Source organism: Aspergillus heteromorphus, assembly GCF_003184545.1.
Source record: "Aspergillus heteromorphus CBS 117.55 chromosome Unknown BO70scaffold_8, whole genome shotgun sequence".
Lineage (NCBI taxonomy): Eukaryota > Fungi > Ascomycota > Eurotiomycetes > Eurotiales > Aspergillaceae > Aspergillus > Aspergillus heteromorphus.
The window spans coordinates 611,438-633,147 of NW_020290413.1; the positions used below are offsets into that span (position 1 = coordinate 611,438).

Sequence of the window (21,710 nt, forward strand, 5' to 3'; positions counted from 1 at the left end):
TGCGCGAGATCTCAAGCACATTGCGCAGCCCCGCACTTTCATTGTCATCATCGTATGATTACATCGTCGAGTACAATGTGAATAGCATAATATATGCAGGTCGTGAGCGACATGTGCAAGCTGCGACGCCATCGTACATATGTCTAAGTGTATATGCTCTAGCTTTCTATTGCTACAGGTTCATCGTCACCGTCATGCTGTTGCTGTGAACCAGTAGACATGGTGGCAATCCCTGCCAGAAGATCTCCAGGTCACTCAAGTAAGATGCACTGGCTGCCTCACTCTGCGCGGTGCCTTCGGATGGCGACGGCAGTGTTGTGAAGAGCACTGCAGTATCGCTGCTGTGCTGGTTCATCAATTCGTTCAGAATCAGGTGTTGTGCCCGACTAGGGAGATCGTTGAACGACACGGGAACCGACGCCTGCCGCGGGTACCCAGATGCCGACTGCGCGGTAGACGGACCTGGAGACGAGCGGTGTGTATAGATGGAATCTAGTCTGTTTGAAGTGCGTGGGGGAGATGCACTGGGGGCGAACATGATCGAAGGACCGGCGCTTTCGTCCGTATTGACGCGAGCTTCGGGGATTGGCGACGAGCTGAACCGGCTGCTGGACGGTGAGCGAGAGACCTTCGGCCGAGCGACATCCGGCTTGCTCTTCGGCGACCCGTCGTCGCCAGTCATGATGATAGATGGGATCAATTGCTCATGGGCAGCTTCCTCTGAAGGCCTCTGCTTCGCCTTCGAGGGACCGGCTGGATCCGGCTGAAGACTCGGGGTTTTGTGCCCGGCATCCTTGTCAATGTCTTCATCTCCCTCCTCATCTTGATAAGGTGGGAATTCTTCATCACTGGTTTCGCTCGTGCTCATGCTAGTATCACTGTCGTAGTCGACAAAAGCATCAAGCAGACGGTGGGTTTGCATACCAAGGCTCACGCTCCCAAGTCCCTTGAAGCTAGAGATCGATCGCCGTCGCTTGGAAGATTCTATGAACTTCTTCAGTCCGCCAGCCAACTGATTCGGCGCCTTCTGCACGCTTTCGGAGGGCCAACTGGACACTCTTTCTTTGGGCGCCCCCCATTCAGCTTGGTATTCGGCTTCATGCGCACTCCGCGCTTTTTGAATTTCCTGCCACCATTCCTCATCCTGTAAAGCTTGGCGAACTCGAGCTTCATAGTCCTGAGTCTCTGGGGATCTATCACCATTGACGATGATGCGGTACGCTTTGAGGTCGCCGCAGGCGAGCCAGAACACCAACACCTCCGCCTCAATCCTTAGCTTCTCAAGTAGCGCCTCGACTCTCCCCCTCTCATCCTCAATGTCGGTTTCATATTCGACAAAGACAGCCACTCGGAGCTTGTACGTCTTTTTCCATGACGGGACTGTGTTGAGAATGCACCCTAGCTGCAGAATGAGAGTATACGTATCGAAGTTGGTAGTCAGAACATTCTTCTTGCTCTCGTTGTCGGCACCCAGCTCGGCGCTCATTTGGATAGGCCACAAGTCGATGTATTTCTTCCGATGCTGCCCGTGCGGGCCAGGCAGCTCAAGGTTTTCAAATCCCTTTGCCACAGCGACATTGCTCCGAAGTTTGAAAAGAAGATCCTCCAGAATTGTCACGTAGCTTTGATGCCTCATAGGCGGTTCTTGCGGTCCATCTTCGGGGATCGCAGGTATCAACTCACGGGAGATGCGCCGGCCCCCCGAGTCCTTCCGGCTCGGAGGCTGAAATTTCTCAACCAACGACTGGCCTTTGCGGAATTGATCGATGATGACTATGTTGGGTCTCATTCCTCCCAGCCCTGCGCTCAAAGCGACATTTCGGACGCCCCATTCAGCAGTAGGGGAGACTGTGATGTTTACAAATGCCTTGACTCTGGAGCTTTCAACAAACTTGGTCCATGCAGTTTGCTTGCGTCGAGCTTCTGGCACTGCAGCAGAAAAGTCATCTGTTACAAGAACATGACCAAGCACAAACAGCCCTCCTTTCTTCAGGGAGTTACAGAATGAGACCATCTTAGACTGCTCGTCGAGGTCGTTTACAAACAGTAAGATCTGAGGCCGCCAGAACTTTACGTGCTCCTGACGAAGCCGAAGCAGATACTTGCGAACCTGGTGGTAAATCAAGCTTTGGCTCACATCACCCCAGGGTTTGGGTGGCGAAGTATAGTGAATCAGCAGGAATAGCATCATCAGTATCACAACACAGCCTGTGGCGTATATCCCGTCCACAAAGAACATGCTTGCCCCACAGACCAGGGCACCTGTCGCTGCTGTTTTCCAGTTGAAGTAGTGAAACGACGGTCGGAAATTGGGTGCTGATCCGATCTTCAGGAGAAAGCAGGCGAGGTTTGTTACCAAAAATGTCATCAAATAGGTCATAGTGACAAAGGAAGCAATCTGATTGATGTCAAACAACATTGTGAGCTGTGCCACCACATATGTGACGATGATTGCGTTGACTGGCTCATCATTCTTCTTCGTGCCTTTGGCGAAGAAACTCAGGCCAGGAAGCAAACTGTCTCGCGCAATCGCCTGGAGTAGCTTGGCAGAGCCAATAACACCCATCAATGCAGAGAAGAAACTGGTTGCAAACTCTCCCATGAGGATGACAACTCCAGAGAGATTGGCCTGTGGTCGGGTCAGCAAAGTACATTGTTCATGCCAGTAGTGGAAACGTACAACTTGAACGACATTGGCATTTTTGTAGAATGAGTCCCGAGTTATCGAAGCAGCCATGGCAACAATCACGAGGGTATAAGTGATAAACGTCAGAACCAACCCATATAGCGTCCCCTTGGGAATCGACTGGCTGGGGTTCTTCAAGTCACCGGACATGCTGGCGCCACTGCTGATGTATAAGTTTTGTATTCCTGAAGTCCGTAAACGTACCTACGCAAATATTCCACCTGTGGCAGGAAATAGAATCCCAAACAGATCCTGAAAATTCTCCCGTCCTTGAATTTGGCTGCCAGCAGCACCCTTCGTGAGCTTTGGTTTAAGATTTTCCAGCAACGTTTGAAGCCGAAATCCCGTGAATTCTACCCCAATCTTAGGGATACTGAATGGCTTCATAAAAATCGCAGATATTGGTATGCTGAAAGTCGCGACGAGTAATATAACCAGCAGTCCGTTGCTGGCTCTAGAAAATATAGAGCTTCCCGCCAAGCATATCCCAGTGCACAGAAGCAGGATGACAGTTCCCCAGAGGTATTGCCACCAGAAGCCTTCTTCCAGAAAATTGGCCCAAGTACCAGACTCGGTCCCGAAATTCTGCGAGAAGCAGTCAACAAGACCGACGGCGTTCATACCAGTATTCAACACGTAGCCCAGATAGAACACGATCCCGATAGAGCCGCCGAATTCTGCACCTAGCGATCGGGATATCAAATAGTAGGCACCCCCGCCCCGTACCGTTCCATTTGTTGCGATGGCGGAAAGAGACATAGTGGTTACCAGATTGATCGTGTACGAGATGACCAGGAGACCTTGATTGCGTTAGCCTCCACTTGAGTCGAGTTCATTATGGTAAGAGAGGAACTTACCTAGCATGCCTAGCAGACCGGCCTGTCCGAGAATAAACCCAAAGCGAAGGAACATGAGGATGCTAAGAACGTTCAAGGTGGTTGGCACAAAGACACCAGAGAACGTTCCAAGCTTGTTCAAATTCTCAGAGGCGCGATCCTTCTGGTCTCTCTCTTTCTGAGCTAGTGCAGATTCTCGGAATGGTCCTGCTGAAAGAGGAGGGATTCTCTCCCTTGGGAGCTCGTGCCTCCCATCCTCGCCATGTCCATCCCACCAGCGCGAAACATTGTTTAGGAGGTTCGAGGGCAGCGAGTGACGCTTGCTGTCGGGAGAATGACGGGACGAGTTCGGCTGTTCATGCGGACTGAATGAGAAAGCAGCCCTCCAGTTCGAGAACTTGTTTCCTTCCTGGGGAGATGCATGGGCAGAGTCGCTGGGAGCCAATCTGGAGACGTCTTCTTCGGCCGTTCGCGCGGAGAAATTGGGCCTTCTCCTAGACAAAGACTCCGAGGCACCATCAGCCCGTGTGCCAGTCATCGATTATAAGGCCTCCACTCCTGTGGTAGGAGCGCTTCTCTTCCCTTCATACAGCGGTGCTGCGAGTCTGCGGTTGGCTGGGGGAGGGGGGGGCGAAGAGAGTCGACGGGACAGCCGTGAGGAGGACCGGGACAACCGGGTGGGCAATTCGTCGTCTGCAGGCACAGTAAGGACCTCCGCGACACGAGCTGCACGTTGACTGGCGCGTGAAACCGAGCAGTGGTGAAGTTGTTGCCAACGGGGAGTCGCCAACTTTATCTCCATTCTCCATATCGGCCGCGATGACCTCATGTGGCCGTGCCCCCAAAACAAACAGTGCAAAACAGGTCACGGACTCGGTCGGCCTCATCTGATCCTCCTTCTCTCCTCGCTCGCCCTCGATCACTCATTCCATCTCGGCCTCTTGCTCGAGACTGACATGGTTGAGACGGCGTGGAGTATCTTCTGGAGTGCGTGGAAACAATAGCAAGCGGTCTAGTCCATTGCGGTGAACGCCCTGCGCCTCCTCCTCCCTAGCTCTCATTATTATTATCGAACCCCCCCCCCCAACTCTCCGCTCTTATCAACCCTTCCAGCCAGCCATCCATCCCAGAACGCCAGAACGCTGGCTCTCACCTCCGGAAAGTCAAATACTTAGGACGAATTGCTTTCGGAATCAACAAGGTTTTCAACGCCGAGAAAAAGCCCATTCCTGTCCTTTGTCAGGATGTCGTCCCCCCGGGTGTACGACAATGGTGAGGGATCCTCGTTCCAGCGTCACCGTTCATCCTCGCCGATTTCCACGTCCCCAATGCGCTCCGGGTCTCCTGCTGCAGATATGAGGCACGCTTCTATCGCGCGTCTAGCATCGCCAATTCCCTCTCCCTCGAATTCTTATTCGTCTAGGCAATTACCGCTGCCCGTTCAGGTCCAGGTGACAGCAGACACCGACAGAGACCTCCGGAGAGTCGACAATCCATCCTCCTTGCCGGGTCCAGGACAATCCATGATTGCGTCTGCTCTCCAGGATAACCTGGGCCGGTCGCCGCCTCCCCGGGTAGGAACCCCTCCGAGACGAACCGCGTCCCCTGCGCTCTTCAACCAGTCTGTGAGGTCGAATTACGGCTCCTTCGATAACAACCCTGGAAGAGAGGGTTCCGAATATTCGGCCGGCCCGTTCGAGGACCCCGAAGTTGTGAAAAGGCACCTGGTACAACCTCAAATTGGCATCGAGAATCGCGATATCCATTCTTCAGGGGGCGCTACCAGCAATACCGAGGACGAGTTCTCCAGCTTGCAACTCCAGGGTGGTGATATAACCCGACAAGTCTACAGATGGGCGGAGGACGCAGAATCGGGAAACTCATTGCGCAAACCGCACCGCAGCAGGAGCTTCAGCTATGCTCGTCCTGCGCCTGAAGATGACACGATGAATATAAACAGCATCCGCGTGCCAGGAGGGTTTCGGAGGGACTACCTGCGAAGGGCTGTCGATGTGGATGGCTCGGGATCGCAGGTGCCTGTTGCTCAGCAGTTTCCGACCACCAGCTTTCTCGAATTTCTTACACTTTACGGTCACTTCGCTGGTGAAGAGCTTGAGGAGGATGACGAGGTCCTGGGCCCTGATGAGTACTTTTCTTCTGATACCTATGATGAGGTTGAGGGTAGAGAACCAGGTGAGGACTCAGCCCTACTGCGTCCGGACGCTGCTGGCAGAAGAAAGCGCAAGCCACGCGGTGGAACCGGAAATACCACGAGAACTGGAGCGGCTCTACTGTTACTCAAGTCTTTCGTTGGCACTGGGGTCTTGTTTCTGCCAAGGGCTTTCCTGAACGGCGGAATGCTGTTCAGCAGTATGGTCCTGCTCGGCGTGTCACTTCTCAGTTACTACTGTTTTATCCTTTTGGTTAACACCCGGTTGAAGGTTGACGGCTCTTTTGGTGACATTGGTGGTGCACTGTATGGAAAGCATATGAGACGCATTATCCTTGGATCTATCGTGCTCAGTCAACTTGGCTTCGTGTCGGCATACATTGTTTTCACAGCCGAGAATCTGCAAGCGTTTGTCTTGGCTGTCAGCGATTGCAAGTCCTTCATTGACATCAAGTTCATGGTGTTGATGCAGCTGATCATCTTCCTTCCTCTCTCGTTGGTTCGCGATATTAGCAAACTCGGTTTCACTGCCCTCATCGCGGACGTGTTCATTCTTCTGGGGTTGATCTATCTCTTCTACTACGACTTCCTGACCATCTCGACCCAAGGTGGTATCTCCGACATTATATCCTTCAACCCCTCCACATGGACACTTTTCATCGGAACGGCGATTTTCACATACGAGGGCATCGGTCTTATCATCCCGATTCAAGAATCAATGAAGCGCCCCCAACAGTTCCCCGGCGTTCTGGCAGGCGTGATGGTCATTATCACGATCATCTTCCTCGGTGCTGGCGCTTTCAGCTATGCAGCATATGGATCCGCAACCAAGACGGTGGTCATCCTCAATATGCCTCAAGATGACAAGTTCGTAAACGCGGTCCAATTCCTCTACTCATTGGCAATTCTTCTGAGCACACCGCTGCAACTCTTCCCCGCCATTCGTATTATGGAGAACGAGCTCTTCACTCGCAGCGGAAAGTACAACCCCACGATCAAGTGGAAGAAGAACTGCTTCCGTTTCTTCCTTGTCATGATCTGCTCGTTTATCGCCTGGGGTGGCGCAGAAGATCTCGACAAATTCGTCTCGCTTGTTGGAAGCTTTGCCTGCGTCCCATTGATCTACGTGTACCCGGTAAGTTACCCTGTCAAAAGAAACTGTCAAAAAAAATGTCATATTTCCCATGCTAACTATGTCCCTATAGCCTCTGCTGCACCTCAAAGCCTGCGCTCAGTCCCGCCGCCAGCAAATCGCCGATATCGCACTCTCCATCTTCGGAGTTCTTAGCTGTCTGTATACAACCACCCTTACACTCAACAACTGGGTCAATGGAGGAGACGTCAAGGCTCCCGGATACTGTGACTCCTAATTACCAAACTCTCAAACGCCATATAAATTGTTACCCTCCTCCTTTGGAATCGGCGCCTGGATATGAATGACGGATTCTACGATGCGACACCATCGTTGTTACGATGACCTACCTACCCTGTACGTTGCTTGTTTGGTTACATGCTACCCAGTAACCTTTGTTTGACTACTGAGCTGGCTTTTTGAACTGTATTGGGTTCTTGGTTAGTATAGTAGATTTGGTATAGACTAGAGATGAGATGAGATTGCCACAATATATATATCTCCTGTTACGATTATTTCCTTCTGCCGTTAACGTTCTTTTTGGGCGTTGTTTTGGTAGTTAAAGATTATTAAGGTACTTGCATCAAGACGTGTAAAATGATAGGATGAGGTCTAAACCTATTGATTCGCAGAAAAAGCTATATACAGATAGAACCGCCATGCAGAGCTGCTAGATACATATATGCCTCATATATTCAATGACAGCCCCAGCCCAGCCCAGATGGGCCCACCAATGCCAACGGCAGCCATAACACAAGCAGTCAGAGTTCACTGACCGTGAAAAGGAAAAGCACAATCGCCACCATCTTTGTATCTAATTCAAATCGAATCGGAGACGCGTACTTCGCAACTGTTTTCCCGTTGGCCATGACCACTTGTTTCATGACATTATAGTATCTGTCTATGTAGGGTAGATAGGTAGGCAGGTAGATACTGCGGATGATATATGAGGTATTGATAAGCTGCGCAGCAAGCGAAATGAGGAGGAATGTAAGGGGGAGAAGCGGGAACGGATAGCAGTGATGTCGGCTACCCTTAAGCGCCAGCTTCAGTGGCCGCCTTGCCCTCCTGGGCGGCGGCGGCGAGCTTGGCTTCACGGCCTCCCCAGCTGTTAGTGCAGGTGTTAGCTTGCTTGTTCTTGTCGTTGTTTAGGGATGGATCGATGGTGCTTTGACGTACTTCCAGTAGTTCAGGTAGCGGTATCCTTGGGTAAGCTGGGCGGAGAAGTTGATGGCGTGGCAAGCGAACAGGAGGTAGTTCGCGGGGGAGACGGCGAGAGCGTAGCGCATGAAGGTACCCGAGTAGATGACGAGAGCACCAGTCATTTTGCCGGAGATGCTGTATGGGAGTCAGTATTCATTTACATATTCCACATGATGTCTGTTGCTCTCGGGCGCATGCTCTCCTGCGGAGCTTCGGGGTGTTGGGAACAGTGTAGAATCGACTGTACAAAGGTGTGTGTTCGAAAGAGAGGGCAGTCGTGGCGACGTAACGTACATTTCAGGATCCTTCTGGGTGTCCATCACAGCCGCAACGGGGATACCGAAGTTGGAGGCAGGGCCCCAGAAGTCTAGTAGGAATCATGAGTTAGCATCTGGGTTGTCAATTTTGTCGCGAGTCGACGTGAAGTGATGCAGATTATGTGGCCCTCCGTGTGTCATGCCCCAAGGCGACTCGACACGGTTGCTCAGCCCCTTCAGAGCTCATCCCAACAGTAGGCATCTTTGCCGGCCGATCTCGGTCAAGAACACGGGGAAGGGAGACGGTGAGATTTCACGTACGGGTGGAGCAGAAGTAATCCAGGGCCTTGTTAGACCGGATCTTCGCATTGATTGCCTTGATTGCAGCAGCCATCTTGACGACGAGAAGGCAGGACCTGGGACGAGGAGTGGAGAGGATGTGAACAGGGACAAGGATGCAGATGCAGACCGGGCGGTTTGCTTTCCTCGCTCCGTCACCGCGCCGGGCGGACTTACCCGGAGATGGTCACGTGAGACCGTGCCTGCTGCTTACGAACCATCAAGGTGCTACTGGTAGTAAATAGTAGTTCGCCTACAAGCAAAGGACGGGAAATGACTACAAAACCACATTAGGATTCACTAGTACAACGGGTGCTCAGAATACACCCGGCATTACTTCTGTCGGTCCTGGCCGTTTTCGGTCGACCTTTTCTTTTGTCGGGGCATTCCCTGCATCCGCACACGCCGCAACGCCTTTGCCTGGTAAAACTCGAGGTACTGTGCCTATTCTTTTGAGCTTCGTCACATAGGCGATGAATAGGGAGTGAGAATTGGTTGCTAAATTTGGAACTCGAAGACTCCGCCATGCTCGTATGATGGCCAACTTGCAAGCCATCATGCCGCACCACATGATATGTAATCACCGTCCGCCAAAGCCGGGAGGGGGGTAACCGCGTCCCTGGCCAGGAGGCTGGAAGCCCGGAGGGGGTTGGAAGGCACCCGCTGCAACAAGCATTCAAGTTAGTCCAACACTTCGGCGCACCTGATATCAAAAAGAACTTACGAGGAGCACCCTGGGGCGCGAAGCCGGGGGGAGGAGCAAAGCCAGCTGGGAAACGGTCAGTAGACTGGATGTAGTATCAAGATTGAGTGTGTAAACTTACGAGGTCCTCCTGGAGCACCTCCGCGACCAGCGAATCCCGGAGGCGGCGCGCCTGGGAAACCACCCGGAGGGAAGCCGGGGAAACCGCCGGGCGGAGGAGGGGGTCCTCCAACACCTGCAGCAGGGCCTCCGAGACCGACCGGCAGACCACGTCCAGCGGGTTTGCTAATTCCAGGGCCAGCAGCGAGAGTGGCCGCGGCGGCAGCAGCGCCGGGAGCGCTGGCGCCAAGTCGGGCAGAGGGATCGGCGGGGGGAGGTCCATCGACGGAGCAAGAGACGACATGGGTACCGCGAACGATGGTGAGGCCGAGGGTTCTCTTTTCTTCCGCCTCAACGAGAGGGGCGGTGGTCGAGCCGGCGGCGGGCTTGGACTTGCGCTTGACGCGACGGAATTCTTCTGTATCGGCGAGAACAAGGTTCATGTGCTATATGTCGTTATATTAGCGATGACGACAAAGTACGCATCGAACAGCCTGTGCATGATTCCGGGATGTCTACCTTATCGAAAGCCAGCATCTGTCCCGTCATCTGTCGGCCATCGTTCAAAGTAACTCTCATCCGGTAGTTGATCTGCGAAAACGTTAAGACGTGATATCGGGGTAGGAACGGGACAGTCCATTGCTTACGAGGTTTTGCTAATAATAAGAAAAAGAGTTAGCAACGCGTACTGAGTAGTAGAGGCTGATACTGAGAGGGGGAACTTGGTATCAACAGCAATGGGAAGGATTAGATCAACTCACCATCTTGCCCTGCTTGTTGGCCGCCATTCTGGGCTATGATTTGCGCACGAATGCGACTTGGGGGGAATCAAAGAATATTGCGTGAGACCGTAGAAGAAAGATAATCTCCTACTTAATCGTCACTTTTCCTTCTTGAGCAGTTGCGCCCGCGGTGAAGGTCGGTCAAGGTACTACTCCGTAGGACTTCTCCAAGCGGCGGCAGCTCGACTGGCTCTGGATCGGAGGTCCATGAGGCGCGGCTCTGCGGCTTAGCGCCAAACGACGGCGCCAAGCCACTAGGGCTCTCGCTTCCCACATCCAACCCACACACTTCCCTTTTACACACACTTTTCGATCCCGACTTTCTTCTATTCAACCAGTCGACCAGTTCACGCCAAACGCAGCCATGGTATGTTGCCCATCGCCATATTATCTCCAGCCTTGAAATAGACTCGACTTTGAGTCCTCGAAAATCACATAAAAAAATCATTTTTTTTCTAACATATTTTTCGCCATGCAGTCGGACGGAAAGGACAAGAGCGCCAACCCCATGCGCGAGCTGCGCATCCAGAAGCTCGTGCTCAACATCTCGGTCGGCGAGTCTGGTGATAGACTCACTCGTGCTGCTAAGGTGCTCGAGCAGCTGAGCGGTCAGACCCCGGTCTACAGTAAGAACGCCCGACTCCGATGGATCTTGTGAATTTTTTTTTCGACAACGAATGAAGCGCCGGGAGGATATACAAAATGGTTATGTGGGACGGTTTGGCTGATGGGATTTTTTTTTTCAACGTATAGGCAAGGCCCGTTACACCGTCCGTACCTTCGGTATCCGTCGTAACGAAAAGATCTCCGTTCACGTTACCGTCCGTGGCCCCAAGGCCGAGGAGATCCTCGAGCGTGGCCTCAAGGTCAAGGAGTACGAGCTCCGCAAGCGCAACTTCTCCGAGACCGGTAACTTCGGTTTCGGTATCTCCGAGCACATCGATCTGGGTATCAAGTACGACCCCGGTATCGGTATCTACGGCATGGACTTCTACTGCTGCATGTGAGTGCTCCCGTGCTCTGCAACTTCTTGGATGGTCCGATCCATCGGATTGGATCAAGTCAAGCAGGCCAAGACAAGAATCAGAAACTGACAGGAGATAATAGGACCCGCCCCGGTGAGCGTGTCGCCAAGCGTCGCCGCTGCAAGGCCCGTGTCGGCTCCCAGCACCGCATCAACCAGGGTGAGACTGTCAAGTGGTTCAAGAACCGCTTCGACGGTATCGTCCGGTAAATGTCTTCCTCTCATGAGGGGTCTTCTGGAGGGAAAGCTCCGGGGTTGTGTTTATGACGAATCAAAAATGGTCAGAAAAGAGGCAGGCGTTTTTGAAATTCATTGTCGCTCTGCTCTGAAATATGGCTTTTCTACCACGGCATGAGGCTAGGCGTGCTACAGATATCAAATTCCCAAATTTTTCATACGCATCCACTTTTCTCAATGAAGGCTTCACTAAGGGTGATGATTTCCGCATAACCATTGATGAAAAGTATTGCATGATGCTATTGCCGCATGCACCACTGTGATGGTGGTGTCATGGCGTGCGCTTGGCCTGAGGCTCGTCTCTTTTTCAAGAGTTCGAGTCTGTCTCTCTTTCATCTGGGATAAACCGCTGGCATTCGCCGTGGGCTTGTCTTGCAGAGCTGAGCTAGAGGCATGGGTGCTACACCCAGTTCTACACTCAATCTGCATATGTAGAGATATCAGTAGAAAGGCCAGCCTCTCGTAACCATACCATCCGTAGACCTACCTTCCAGCCCAGTACCCCGGATCTTCCCAGTCTTACCATCTGGGGACTGGACCACGGGCACGTGTGGATTGCAATCGTCTGCAGGGTGCAGAGTGCAGTCTGACAGGTAACATTATCTGCCGTTGACAAACCCGCCTGCGCCCATCCAGCCCTACCCCATATAGTAACTCCGCTATATGAGGGGCCTTATCCTTGGAACCCTGTAGTCTGGGGTTTCATATAGAGCACCTGTGCAATCTGCGACGGTAACTCGCTCGTGATGAAACACGGCGTTCCTTAACACCTGACATACCATACAGCGGTCACAGACAACTTCGCATTTATTCATAAATACATGCAACTAAATATGCTTTTTGGTTGAATGAGCATCATCATTTGCATGCCTTATTCCAAATCACACAATCGGAGCCACTTCATTTCACTCCAGGATTTCAAGTCATGGCAACGATAAAAAGTAACACGCCTACTTCAAGCTATTTACCACCACCTCTCGTGTATCCGTCCCACCACTTGGAAAAGAAGCCGCCCTGCTGTGACTGCTCATTCCAGCTCTCTCGGCGGGTGTTGTAACCCTGATCTGAGGAGTTGCGTTTCTGGCTCGTCAGGCTCTCGAACAGAGTAGAGGGGCCATGGCCACTGGAGCGCCGCCGATCTCCGATGCTTGAAGGGGGGCTGTTGCCCATGTTGTTCGAGTTGGTTGACATGTCAGATGAATTGGATCCCTTTTCAATTAAGTCGCTGGTCAGCACTAATCAAGTATCATCATGTGCTTCATGCTTGGATCAAATAACGGTAACAGTGACAACGACGACAAAACTTCTCAGACATACACGTCTGTCAGTAACGTCAGGTCCAGTGGCAGTGGCTGCCGTGGTGGTGGGCATTGAGGGCCGACGGAAGGGCTGAGGAGGACCACCGAGCACCCAGACATTGTGGTGCTCATAGCGGTCACCAAAGGTACCGTGCCAGTGGCGGGGAGATTGGGGCTGGTCCTTGTCCATTTTTTTCTTCTTCTGTTTCTCTGTTGAGAATCGAAGGTGCAGTGCTAACTGCTTTCTTCGTGAGCTGACTTGAGGATCAGGATATGGAAGGTAGGATTGAAGCGAGGAACCACCAGGGAGCGTGTAACAGACGGTACAGTGCTCATGAGATTGGGAGGAACGCTCCAGGGTGGTGGTTACATGTCGCTTTCATCATGGATCCGACGGCTCCGGTGCCATTTGGATGGTGAGGTGAAGGGCACACAGGGTGATACAGAGACACTCGGGGAAAATCAAGACTTGTGCTTACCAGATATCTTGTTTTGTTATTTGATTCGTGAAGTTTGTAGTTTCATCAACCGTTAGAGATCTGGGTCATCCTTTGGGACAACGGCTGCTCATTATATGGGAAGCCAAGTCCACGAGCAAAGAGGGGTAATTCGACCACCATAAGCGCTGTGAAACACCCTGGGTATCATGATGCATTGAAAGATGATCCCATAGGTCCGAGGGGGCAAAAGTCCAACCAGGAGCCAATGGTGGCCGGCAATGGCTTGAGATCCCTCTGGGAAAGGCGATGATTCATCATCTCTGCGGTCTCGATCCACGGATGGCGACGCAGCGCGTCACAGGACGATGGGATTAATCAGCTCCTTTGGCCAAAAGAAACCCAATACTGCTGGTGAAACCTTGTCGGTGCCATTTGGTCGTGTGCTGATGCATTATCACCGTGGCGGCTGACGTCATTTGCTTTGGCCCTTGCGGGGGGCGGCAGAGTGTACATGTACACAGGAGAAGTGGCAGTCACCGAAAGGCAATCGCAGCACATAGTAGACAATTAGTTGAACAGTCAATGCCCTCAAGAACACTGGGGAATGGGATACCTAACTCGCTAACTCCTCGCGACGGTCTGTCATTTGGAGTCGACCAGATGGCGGACGTGTGCGCTCTGGTATGGACCACGTCCAGGCGTGGCTAAAATGCCTGCTAGAAAGGCTAAATTTAATGCTCTGGGGCAGCGACGCTGCCACCACATAGTAGTAGTTATGCTTGTGGTTTCTAATGCAGCACTGCCTCAGGCACTGCCCGGCATCCAGATCTGAGCCCGACGCGGAACGGTCTCCGGTTTCCCCGCAAGCCGCTGCCTCCTCATCCCACTGTTTTGTTTTCTCTCCTCGTCTGCCTTTATCTCATTCCCCCCCATAGACCATCCCCATAGGCTATCTTTGCCGACGGACTGACTTCCGTGCCAATCGCCGTGCGATTTGACTACTATCCGTGTTTTTCTCCACTGTCTGCTATCGTCTTGGCTATCGAGAAGACCCTTATCTGTATATCCCGTATCAGGAGGGGATTGATTCCGTGCGGAGACACGCTCGCTCAGCACTGACTACCGACCCTCTCTAACCTATATCAATCAATTGGACTCCCATACTCATTGGTCTCTGTGGCACTGACAGCACGGAGACTATAGTCACTTAACTACAGATTCGCCAAGCCAATAACCTCAGCAAACAAATAAATATGGAGACTTCTCGACATCCCTATCTCAAGTCCTTGGCCCAACATGGGTACATTCAGGGCGTCACGCTGCACACGAAAGCGACAAATACGCCGCTTTGTCACTACTTCGGGGGTGTTCGCTATGCTCTCGCTCCATCTGAGAGATGGCGCAGGGCTCAGAAGCTTCCCCAATCCTATTCCTATGGCACCAAGGACCAACCTGGGTCCTGCGGCGGCAATACCGGTGTCTGCCCACAGCCCGGTTTCATGGATCTTTCTGGACAGGACGACTGGACTGAGGATTGCTTCCAATGCAATCTGTGGGTCCCGCTGGGTGAACCTCCCAGGGAAGGTAATTAATTGAATAACAATTTACTATCCCACGAGAAATCCCCGACTAACAAATCATCTCTCTCTCTCTCTCTCTAGGGTGGCCGGTCCTCTTCTTCATCCGTACGTTCTTCCCTCAAGACATCACATACCCTCTTCAATGCGCCAGACTAATCGTTCCACGACGTTTCACGATCCAGACGGTGGTTTCCTCCAGTTTGGCGACCCAAACACATTCTCGGCCGCGGCCCTCCTCGGCGACGCTGCGCTCAACGCCATCGTCGTCGTGCCAGCCTACCGTCTGAACGTGTTCGGGTTCCTATACTCCTCAGAGCTCGAGCAAGACGCCACCTCCACCGGTGAAACAGTAGGCAATCACGGCTTCTGGGACCAGCGTCAAGCCCTAGAATGGACGCGAGACCACATCGCCCTCTTCGGGGGCAATGCTTCCCAAATCACCATCTCCGGATACTCAGCGGGTGAGTCTTCCAAACTACCCCCAACCAACAAACCCCCTAACCACTCCAACCCAGGCGCATACTCCGCCTTCTACCAATTAGCCTACGACCTCCAAATCCCGGACGGCCAATCCATCATCAAACGCGCATGCCTCTGGTCCAACTCCCCCGTCGCGCAACCCAAACCCCCATCGTCCGCCCAGATCCAATTCAACCAACTCCTCTCCGTCCTCGACATCCCGGCCTCCCTCCCCTGGAATGAGAAACTCTCGGCGCTGCGCGCAGTCCCATCCAAGACCCTCCTCACCAGCGCCATGAGCATCGACATCAACCAATTCCGCCCCACCTCCGACTCCGTCTTCATCCAACCCACCCTCTTCCACTCGTTCGACACCGGCGCCTTCGCCCGCAAGCTCTCCGCACGGAACGTCCGCATCCTGCTCGGTGAATGTCGCGACGAACGCAACCTCTACGCCACCTGGTTCCCTCCTACCCAGAACAGCCTGCAATCCCTCCATCAACGACTCCTAGCAGACTACCCCAGTCCCGTCGTCGACGCCCTCATCAACCTCTACTACCCGGACGGCCGTCTCCCTGCCGACTGCGAGAACTGGGAAACCGATGCCTTCGGCCGCGTGTATGCCGACATGCAGGTCCACAAGATGCAACGCGGCCTGATCCATTCCCTTGCCGCCGGCGGCGCGGAGCACCTGCTCTATCGGTATCGCGTCGAGTATCGGCTCAAGTGTGCGGATAAGACCCTTCCGCCGAGCTGGGGTGTTACCCACGCCACGGACCAGTATATCTGGTTCTGGGGCAATGGGGAGGTCATTGATCCTGAGGAGAAACCTATTGTGCGGCGCGCTCTGATCGATCCCTTTGTTAAGTTTGTTCATGGTGAAGATGACATCCAATGGGGCACGGCCAATCACCAGGAAATAAGAACTCTCAAGCCAGATGGCTCTGTTCAGATCATACAGGATCCTTTCTGGGATGAGGCAATGCGCGTCTGGAAGGCACTGCGAGAGGTGGGCGAGCCGGATCATGTTTCGGCGGCGAAGCTTTAAACAGGGAAACACGGATAAAACGTACATCGGTGAACATCTACCTCATACACTACCTACTACTATAGTACTTGTATGCATATCGTTCCAGTATAGAAAACTTGCAAGTATATCTATGCAGTATACACATACATTTATGAACAACAAATAAATTTCAGAATGGAATGTTAACAGAATCACTCGGTTCATTCAATGGCTGAAAGAATTTATCTTGAGCAACCATAACTTGTGTAAATGAGATATAAAACTAGCAAACATGGACGTGACCCAAACCCGACCCAAAACAATTCATACGCATAGCAAACGCTCTAATCTAAACAGCACAAACACGTAGTCCTAACATATTCGACGTTACGCCTGTTGCAAGGACATGGACCTCGACATAAGCTTTTTTCAATTCGTTAGATCCCGGCTCCAATTGGTACGCTTAGGCCTTCACGATCTTGCAGATGAGATCCTGGCCATCCACGGAGTCACCTTCCTTGACCAGCAAGCTGGAGACTTTGCCGCTGTGGGGAGCAGAGATAACCATTTCCTATTACACGTTAGCATCCAAATAAGGTTTCGTATGGATTTTCATATAACGTACCATCTTCATGGCACTCAGGACCGCAAGCGGGTCACCCTTCTTGACTTCCAAACCGTCATGGACACGGATCTCAACCACCACACCGCTCATAGGAGCACCGACCTGGCTGCTGTCACCCAGCTCGGCCTTGGGGCGGGCGGTGTTCTCGACGGAGGCCTTGTTGTCATCGACACTGACCTGACGCACTTCACCGTTGACTTCGTAGAAGACCTCACGCTGTCCAGTCTGCTCGGAGAGAGGACCAATAGCCAACAACTTCAGGATCAGAACCTTACCCTTCTCCAGCTCGACGTGGAACTCCTCGCCAATCTCGGGCTTAGCCAAGAAGTAACGAGTGGGCAGGACGGACAGATCACCGAACTTCTGGACGAACTTCTTGTAGTCCTCAAAGACCTTGGGGTACATGGCATAACTGGCCACATCATACTCGGTAGCAGCGCCGAACTTCTCCCGGAGCTGGCTCTTGATCTTCACCAGGTCCAGGGGCTCCAGGTAGAGACCGGGGCGCTTGTCCAGCTTGCGACGGTCGCGCAGCGCGCGCGAGCGGAGGGGCTCAGGGAACCCACCGAAGGGCTGACCCATGAGACCTTCAAGGAACTCCAGCACGGAAGCGGGGAAGTCGAGCTCCCCAGCGCGGGCAACCACATCCTCGGCATTCAGTTTGTTTGAGACCATGAACTGGGCCAAGTCACCGACCACCTTCGAAGTGGGGGTGACCTTGACGATATCGCCAAGCAGGTCGTTCGCAGACTCGTAGGCCTTCTTGGTCTCAGCCCATTGCTGGCCCAAGCCAAGCTGGCTGGCCTGGAAGATCAGGTTGGTCAGCTGACCACCGGGGATCTCGTGCTCGTAGACCTCGGGGTCGGGACCGGTCAGGCCCGCCTCAAAAGGCGAGTAAAGCAGGCGTAGCTGCGCCCAGTAGGTGTCCAGAGCGCGCACATGGGCCGAGTTGAGGCCAGGGTCATTCTCGGTACCCTCGAGCGAAGCGAGGATAGCACCAATGCTGGGCTGGGAGGTCATACCAGAAAGGCTGTCCGTGGCAGCATCCACGGCGTCAGCACCAGCCTGGGCGCAAGCAATCATGGACGCAACACCAGTTCCGGCGGAATCGTGGGTGTGGACGTGGATAGGCAGGTCAGGGTAGCGTTCACGGATGGCTCCGATCAGCAGGCGAGCAGCCTGGGGCTTGAGCACACCAGCCATATCCTTGATACCCAGGACATGGGGCTTGAACGAAACCACCTTTTCAACGAGGTCCAAGTAGTAGGTGAGGTTGTACTTCTTGTGGGGGTTCAGCATGTCACCACTGTAGCAGATGGTGGCCTCGACAACACCCTCAGCAGCGTGGACAGCCTTGATACCGACCTCGAGCTGGTCAACATCGTTGAGAGCATCGAAGACACGGAAGATGTCAACACCACACTTCTTGGCCTGCTTACAGAAGTGGTAGATGGCATTGTCGGGGAGGGAAGAATAGGCGACTCCGTTGGCACCACGGAGCAGCATCTGGAAGGGGATGTTGGGAACAGCCTTGCGCATCTTGCGCAGGCGGTCCCAGGGGTCCTCATACAGGAAACGCATGGCGACGTCGAAGGTGGCACCACCCCAGCATTCCAGACTGTAGGCGTTGGAGAGGGCGTGGCTTGTCTCGTGGGCGATGTTGAGAAGGTCAATGGTACGCACACGGGTAGCCAACAACGACTGGTGGGCATCACGCCAGGTGGTGTCCATGATCAGACAGCCCTTGTTAGCACGCACCGCGCGGGCAAAGGCCACGGGACCCTCCTGGTCCAAGATCTGCTTCCAACCCTTGGTGGCGGGGGCAGAGACATCGATGGGCTTGCCTGCCTCGTTGTACAAGGTAGGCTTGATGATGCTTTCCTTGAGCTTGGGCTCTCCGATCTGGCCCTTGATGCTGCTGCCATTGACAGCCACATCACCCAGGTAAGCCAGCAGCTTCTGGGCACGGTTCTGGCTACCGACGAGGGCGAACAGCTCGGGGGTGTCGTCAATGAAAGTGGTCCAGCAGGTACCGTCCACGAACGTCGGGTGGCTCAGCAGGGAGGTCAAGAAAGGAATGTTGGTCTTCACACCACGGATACGGAACTCAACCAAGGCACGGACGACCTTGCGGCGAGCGATTTCGTAGGTGGAACCACGGCAGGTACACTTGACCAGCATGGAGTCGTAGTGAGGGGTAATGATAGCGCCAGCAAATCCGTTGCCACCATCCAAACGGACACCGTTACCACCGGCAGAGCGGTACACCTCGATCTTACCGGTGTCGGGGGAGAAGCCCTTGGAAGGATCCTCAGTAGTGATACGGCACTGGATAGCAAACCCACGGGTGGAGATGCGGTCCTGGGTCAAACCCAGCTGTTCCAGCGTAGCACCGGCGGCAATCTGGATCTGAGCGGCAACGATATCGATGCCCGTGATCTCCTCCGTGATGGTGTGCTCGACCTGGATACGGGGGTTGATCTCAATGAAGTAGTAGCGGTTCTGCTGGTCGACCAGGAACTCCGCAGTACCGGCGTTGCGGTAGTTGACGGACTTGGCCAACTTCACGGCATCAGCCAGAATCTGGTCGCGAGTCTCAGCCGGCAGGTCCTTGGCCGGGGCAATCTCGACGACCTTCTGGTGACGACGCTGGACGGAGCAGTCACGCTCGAACAGGTGGACGACATTGCCGTGGTTGTCACCCAGGAGCTGAACTTCAATGTGCTTGGGGCGGTCGAGGAAGCGCTCGACGAAGACGGTGCCGTTGCCAAAGGCAGAGCGAGCCTCGGAGGTGGCACGCTCGAAGGAATCACGCAGCTCGGCCTGGTCGCGGACAACACGCATACCACGACCACCACCACCGAAGGCGGCCTTGATGATGATGGGGAACCCGTAGGTGTCGGTGAAGGCCTTGACCTCCTCGTAGTGCTCCACGGGGCCGGGAGTACCGGGGACGACAGGCACGTTGCAGCGCATGGCCAGCTGACGGGCCGAGACCTTGTCGCCCAGGCTGTCGATGGTGTGGGGGGTGGGGCCAACGAAGACCATGCCGGCCTCTTCAACCTTGCGGGCGAACTCGGCGTTCTCGGACAAGAACCCATATCCGGGGTGGATCAGGTGCACGCCATGCTCGAGGGCGATCTTGACAATCTCGTCAATGGCCAGGTAGGCACCGACCGGGGTATATTGGCCGCGGTGGCCGATCATGTAGGCCTCATCGGCCTTCTGACGGTGCATGGAGAGGCGATCCTCGTGGGAGTAGACGGCGACGGTCTGTAGGGACAGCTCGTGGGCCGTCCGGAAGATACGGATGGGGATCTCGCCACGGTTGGCAACGAGGATCTTCTGGAACTGCATGATGGCCGAGTTGGCGCGCAGACGTGTGTGGACGGAATCCCGGTGGTGGTCATGGTGGTCATCGACGAACTCGGTGTCGTCGACTGCCTCCTCGGGCTGACGGGGAGCAGCCATGGCGAGCGGGTTGGGAAAGTGTGATGAAGGCGGAGTAAATGGATGGAGGGGGGAAGGAGGTGGGGAGAGGGGAGGAGGGGATGGAGGAGGAAAGCGATTCTAGAGGTTCTAGAAGGGAAAGGCACAGAGCTGGGTATTTAATCACGCTCGAGTTAGCCGGAAAGACCAATGAGGGTCGGGACAAAAGCAAGCCAACAATGCTTGCAATGGAGCTGCCCGTGAGTCACCTAGGGAGGTGCTTCCGGGGAAGGAAGAAAAAGGCCCGGTTTCGGAACGGGAAGGGAAGGGAAAGCGCGGGGAAAAGAGGGAGGGTAGCTGGGAGGGTCTAGTACTCACCCGAGGGAGGAGAGAGATGGAGAGATGGTCTTTGGATTGAGAGAAAGAGAGAGAGAGAGAGAGAGAGAGAGAGGAGGAGGAGAAGAAGGAAGTTCCAGAGGAGAAGAGGACATGAGCCCATAGAAGTAGATCCAGCACCGCACCATTGCCTCCTCCCCCCCCCCCTCCTCTCCCTCCAGTAGAGGAGCGGAGGGGCAGGGCGTGCCAGGCGGAGGAGGGGTTCCCGGACGGCGATGACGCTGCCGTATGATTGGCAGGCGGTAATCAGATTACAACTCCGGCCCAGCCGCGGTAAGCTATCGCCATACTGCAGGGGCGGGAGTCCACCCGGGACTCGGTAATACGCTTACGCCACTAGTAAGCGCCCCCGGGGAGCTCGACTCTCACCGGCACACCGGGCTGCAGCAAGTGGGATGGTGACCCATGGGTGTCAGGTCTTGTCCTCTTTTCTTGTGCTATTCTCTGCCTTCTCTCTGGGACAAGACAGGCCGTCTCCGTTCGTCCGGATCATTGGCTCTGGCAAGGATATCACTGACGAGTGGGGATGATTCCAGCCAACCTCCCGTACCGCCCCAGCACCACGATACCTATCCAATACCACTACGACGACCAGAAAGTACTGTAGTCTCATCGCCCTCTTCGCATAACCGAGTGCGCATTCTGCATCGGGTGGTTCAGGTTTCGCGTTCTCTTGCTACCTCGGGTGCTCGGGTTAAGGTCCCTGAGCGTCTTGTCTAGCTCACGACGTCTGGGTTAGGTTACCCAGCAACTCCAGCCTGCCCTGAGATCATCAGCCGTCAGTCAGTACACGAACCGGCCACCCAGACAGACCTTCCCCACCGCATCTCCGACGATAGGCGACGACGGCGATCTTCATCCAGAAGCTGGACAGAATCATCCGAGGGTGCCATCCCGGTATCCGGACTGAGCAACGCAAGCGCAACCCAGCTGCATTATGCCCTCTTTGCACCGACTCCAGATCCATCTATGCGCTTGGCGGGTTCTGCGATCGACGCGCAAGCCC

The 21,710-nt window shown here is 54.1% G+C and overlaps 8 protein-coding genes across 8 annotated transcripts; 3 read left to right on the forward strand and 5 right to left on the reverse strand.

The window, feature by feature from the left end:
- Positions 1 to 31: 31 nt before the first annotated feature.
- BO70DRAFT_386405 (putative cation chloride cotransporter) lies at positions 32 to 4,496 on the reverse strand. Its single transcript, XM_025545821.1, has 4 exons — positions 3,544 to 4,496; positions 2,895 to 3,486; positions 2,681 to 2,846; positions 32 to 2,629 (listed from the first exon to the last, which is right to left on the reverse strand). Exons 1-4 carry the CDS (start codon positions 4,058 to 4,060, stop codon positions 173 to 175), a joined length of 3,732 nt encoding a protein of 1,243 aa, XP_025400674.1. The 5' UTR covers positions 4,061 to 4,496; the 3' UTR covers positions 32 to 172.
- Positions 4,497 to 4,593: 97 nt separating this feature from the next.
- BO70DRAFT_360935 (putative amino acid transporter) lies at positions 4,594 to 7,335 on the forward strand. The gene is made up of 2 exons (XM_025542914.1): positions 4,594 to 6,827; positions 6,898 to 7,335. Exons 1-2 carry the CDS (start codon positions 5,046 to 5,048, stop codon positions 7,060 to 7,062), a joined length of 1,947 nt encoding a protein of 648 aa, XP_025400675.1. The 5' UTR covers positions 4,594 to 5,045; the 3' UTR covers positions 7,063 to 7,335.
- Positions 7,336 to 7,429: 94 nt separating this feature from the next.
- On the reverse strand, positions 7,430 to 8,753 carry BO70DRAFT_360936 (pyruvate transporter MPC1). Its single transcript, XM_025542915.1, has 4 exons — positions 8,606 to 8,753; positions 8,322 to 8,394; positions 8,004 to 8,162; positions 7,430 to 7,932 (listed from the first exon to the last, which is right to left on the reverse strand). The coding sequence occupies exons 1-4, from the start codon at positions 8,676 to 8,678 to the stop codon at positions 7,860 to 7,862; spliced, it is 378 nt and encodes a 125-aa protein (XP_025400676.1). The 5' UTR covers positions 8,679 to 8,753; the 3' UTR covers positions 7,430 to 7,859.
- A 197-nt stretch (positions 8,754 to 8,950) lies between these two features.
- BO70DRAFT_360939 (small nuclear ribonucleoprotein-associated protein) lies at positions 8,951 to 10,379 on the reverse strand. The gene is made up of 6 exons (XM_025542916.1): positions 10,187 to 10,379; positions 10,073 to 10,081; positions 9,945 to 10,016; positions 9,448 to 9,871; positions 9,348 to 9,392; positions 8,951 to 9,286 (listed from the first exon to the last, which is right to left on the reverse strand). The coding sequence occupies exons 1-6, from the start codon at positions 10,211 to 10,213 to the stop codon at positions 9,204 to 9,206; spliced, it is 660 nt and encodes a 219-aa protein (XP_025400677.1). The 5' UTR covers positions 10,214 to 10,379; the 3' UTR covers positions 8,951 to 9,203.
- Positions 10,380 to 10,694: 315 nt separating this feature from the next.
- Positions 10,695 to 11,677, forward strand: BO70DRAFT_360940 (60S ribosomal protein uL5). Its single transcript, XM_025542917.1, has 3 exons — positions 10,695 to 10,833; positions 10,961 to 11,210; positions 11,315 to 11,677. The coding sequence occupies exons 1-3, from the start codon at positions 10,716 to 10,718 to the stop codon at positions 11,439 to 11,441; spliced, it is 495 nt and encodes a 164-aa protein (XP_025400678.1). The 5' UTR covers positions 10,695 to 10,715; the 3' UTR covers positions 11,442 to 11,677.
- Positions 11,678 to 12,162: 485 nt separating this feature from the next.
- BO70DRAFT_428194 (uncharacterized protein) lies at positions 12,163 to 12,956 on the reverse strand (the record flags this gene model as incomplete). Its single annotated transcript, XM_025547949.1, has 2 exons — positions 12,163 to 12,677; positions 12,786 to 12,956. The coding sequence occupies 2 exons, from the start codon at positions 12,954 to 12,956 to the stop codon at positions 12,429 to 12,431; spliced, it is 420 nt and encodes a 139-aa protein (XP_025400679.1). The 3' UTR covers positions 12,163 to 12,428.
- Positions 12,957 to 14,148: 1,192 nt separating this feature from the next.
- Positions 14,149 to 16,426, forward strand: BO70DRAFT_378781 (putative carboxylesterase). Its single transcript, XM_025545292.1, has 4 exons — positions 14,149 to 14,790; positions 14,868 to 14,891; positions 14,969 to 15,247; positions 15,302 to 16,426. Exons 1-4 carry the CDS (start codon positions 14,460 to 14,462, stop codon positions 16,291 to 16,293), a joined length of 1,626 nt encoding a protein of 541 aa, XP_025400680.1. The 5' UTR covers positions 14,149 to 14,459; the 3' UTR covers positions 16,294 to 16,426.
- Positions 16,427 to 16,468: 42 nt separating this feature from the next.
- On the reverse strand, positions 16,469 to 20,727 carry BO70DRAFT_360944 (pyruvate carboxylase). Its single transcript, XM_025542918.1, has 2 exons — positions 16,880 to 20,727; positions 16,469 to 16,825 (listed from the first exon to the last, which is right to left on the reverse strand). The coding sequence occupies exons 1-2, from the start codon at positions 20,348 to 20,350 to the stop codon at positions 16,718 to 16,720; spliced, it is 3,579 nt and encodes a 1,192-aa protein (XP_025400681.1). The 5' UTR covers positions 20,351 to 20,727; the 3' UTR covers positions 16,469 to 16,717.
- Positions 20,728 to 21,710: the final 983 nt, after the last annotated feature.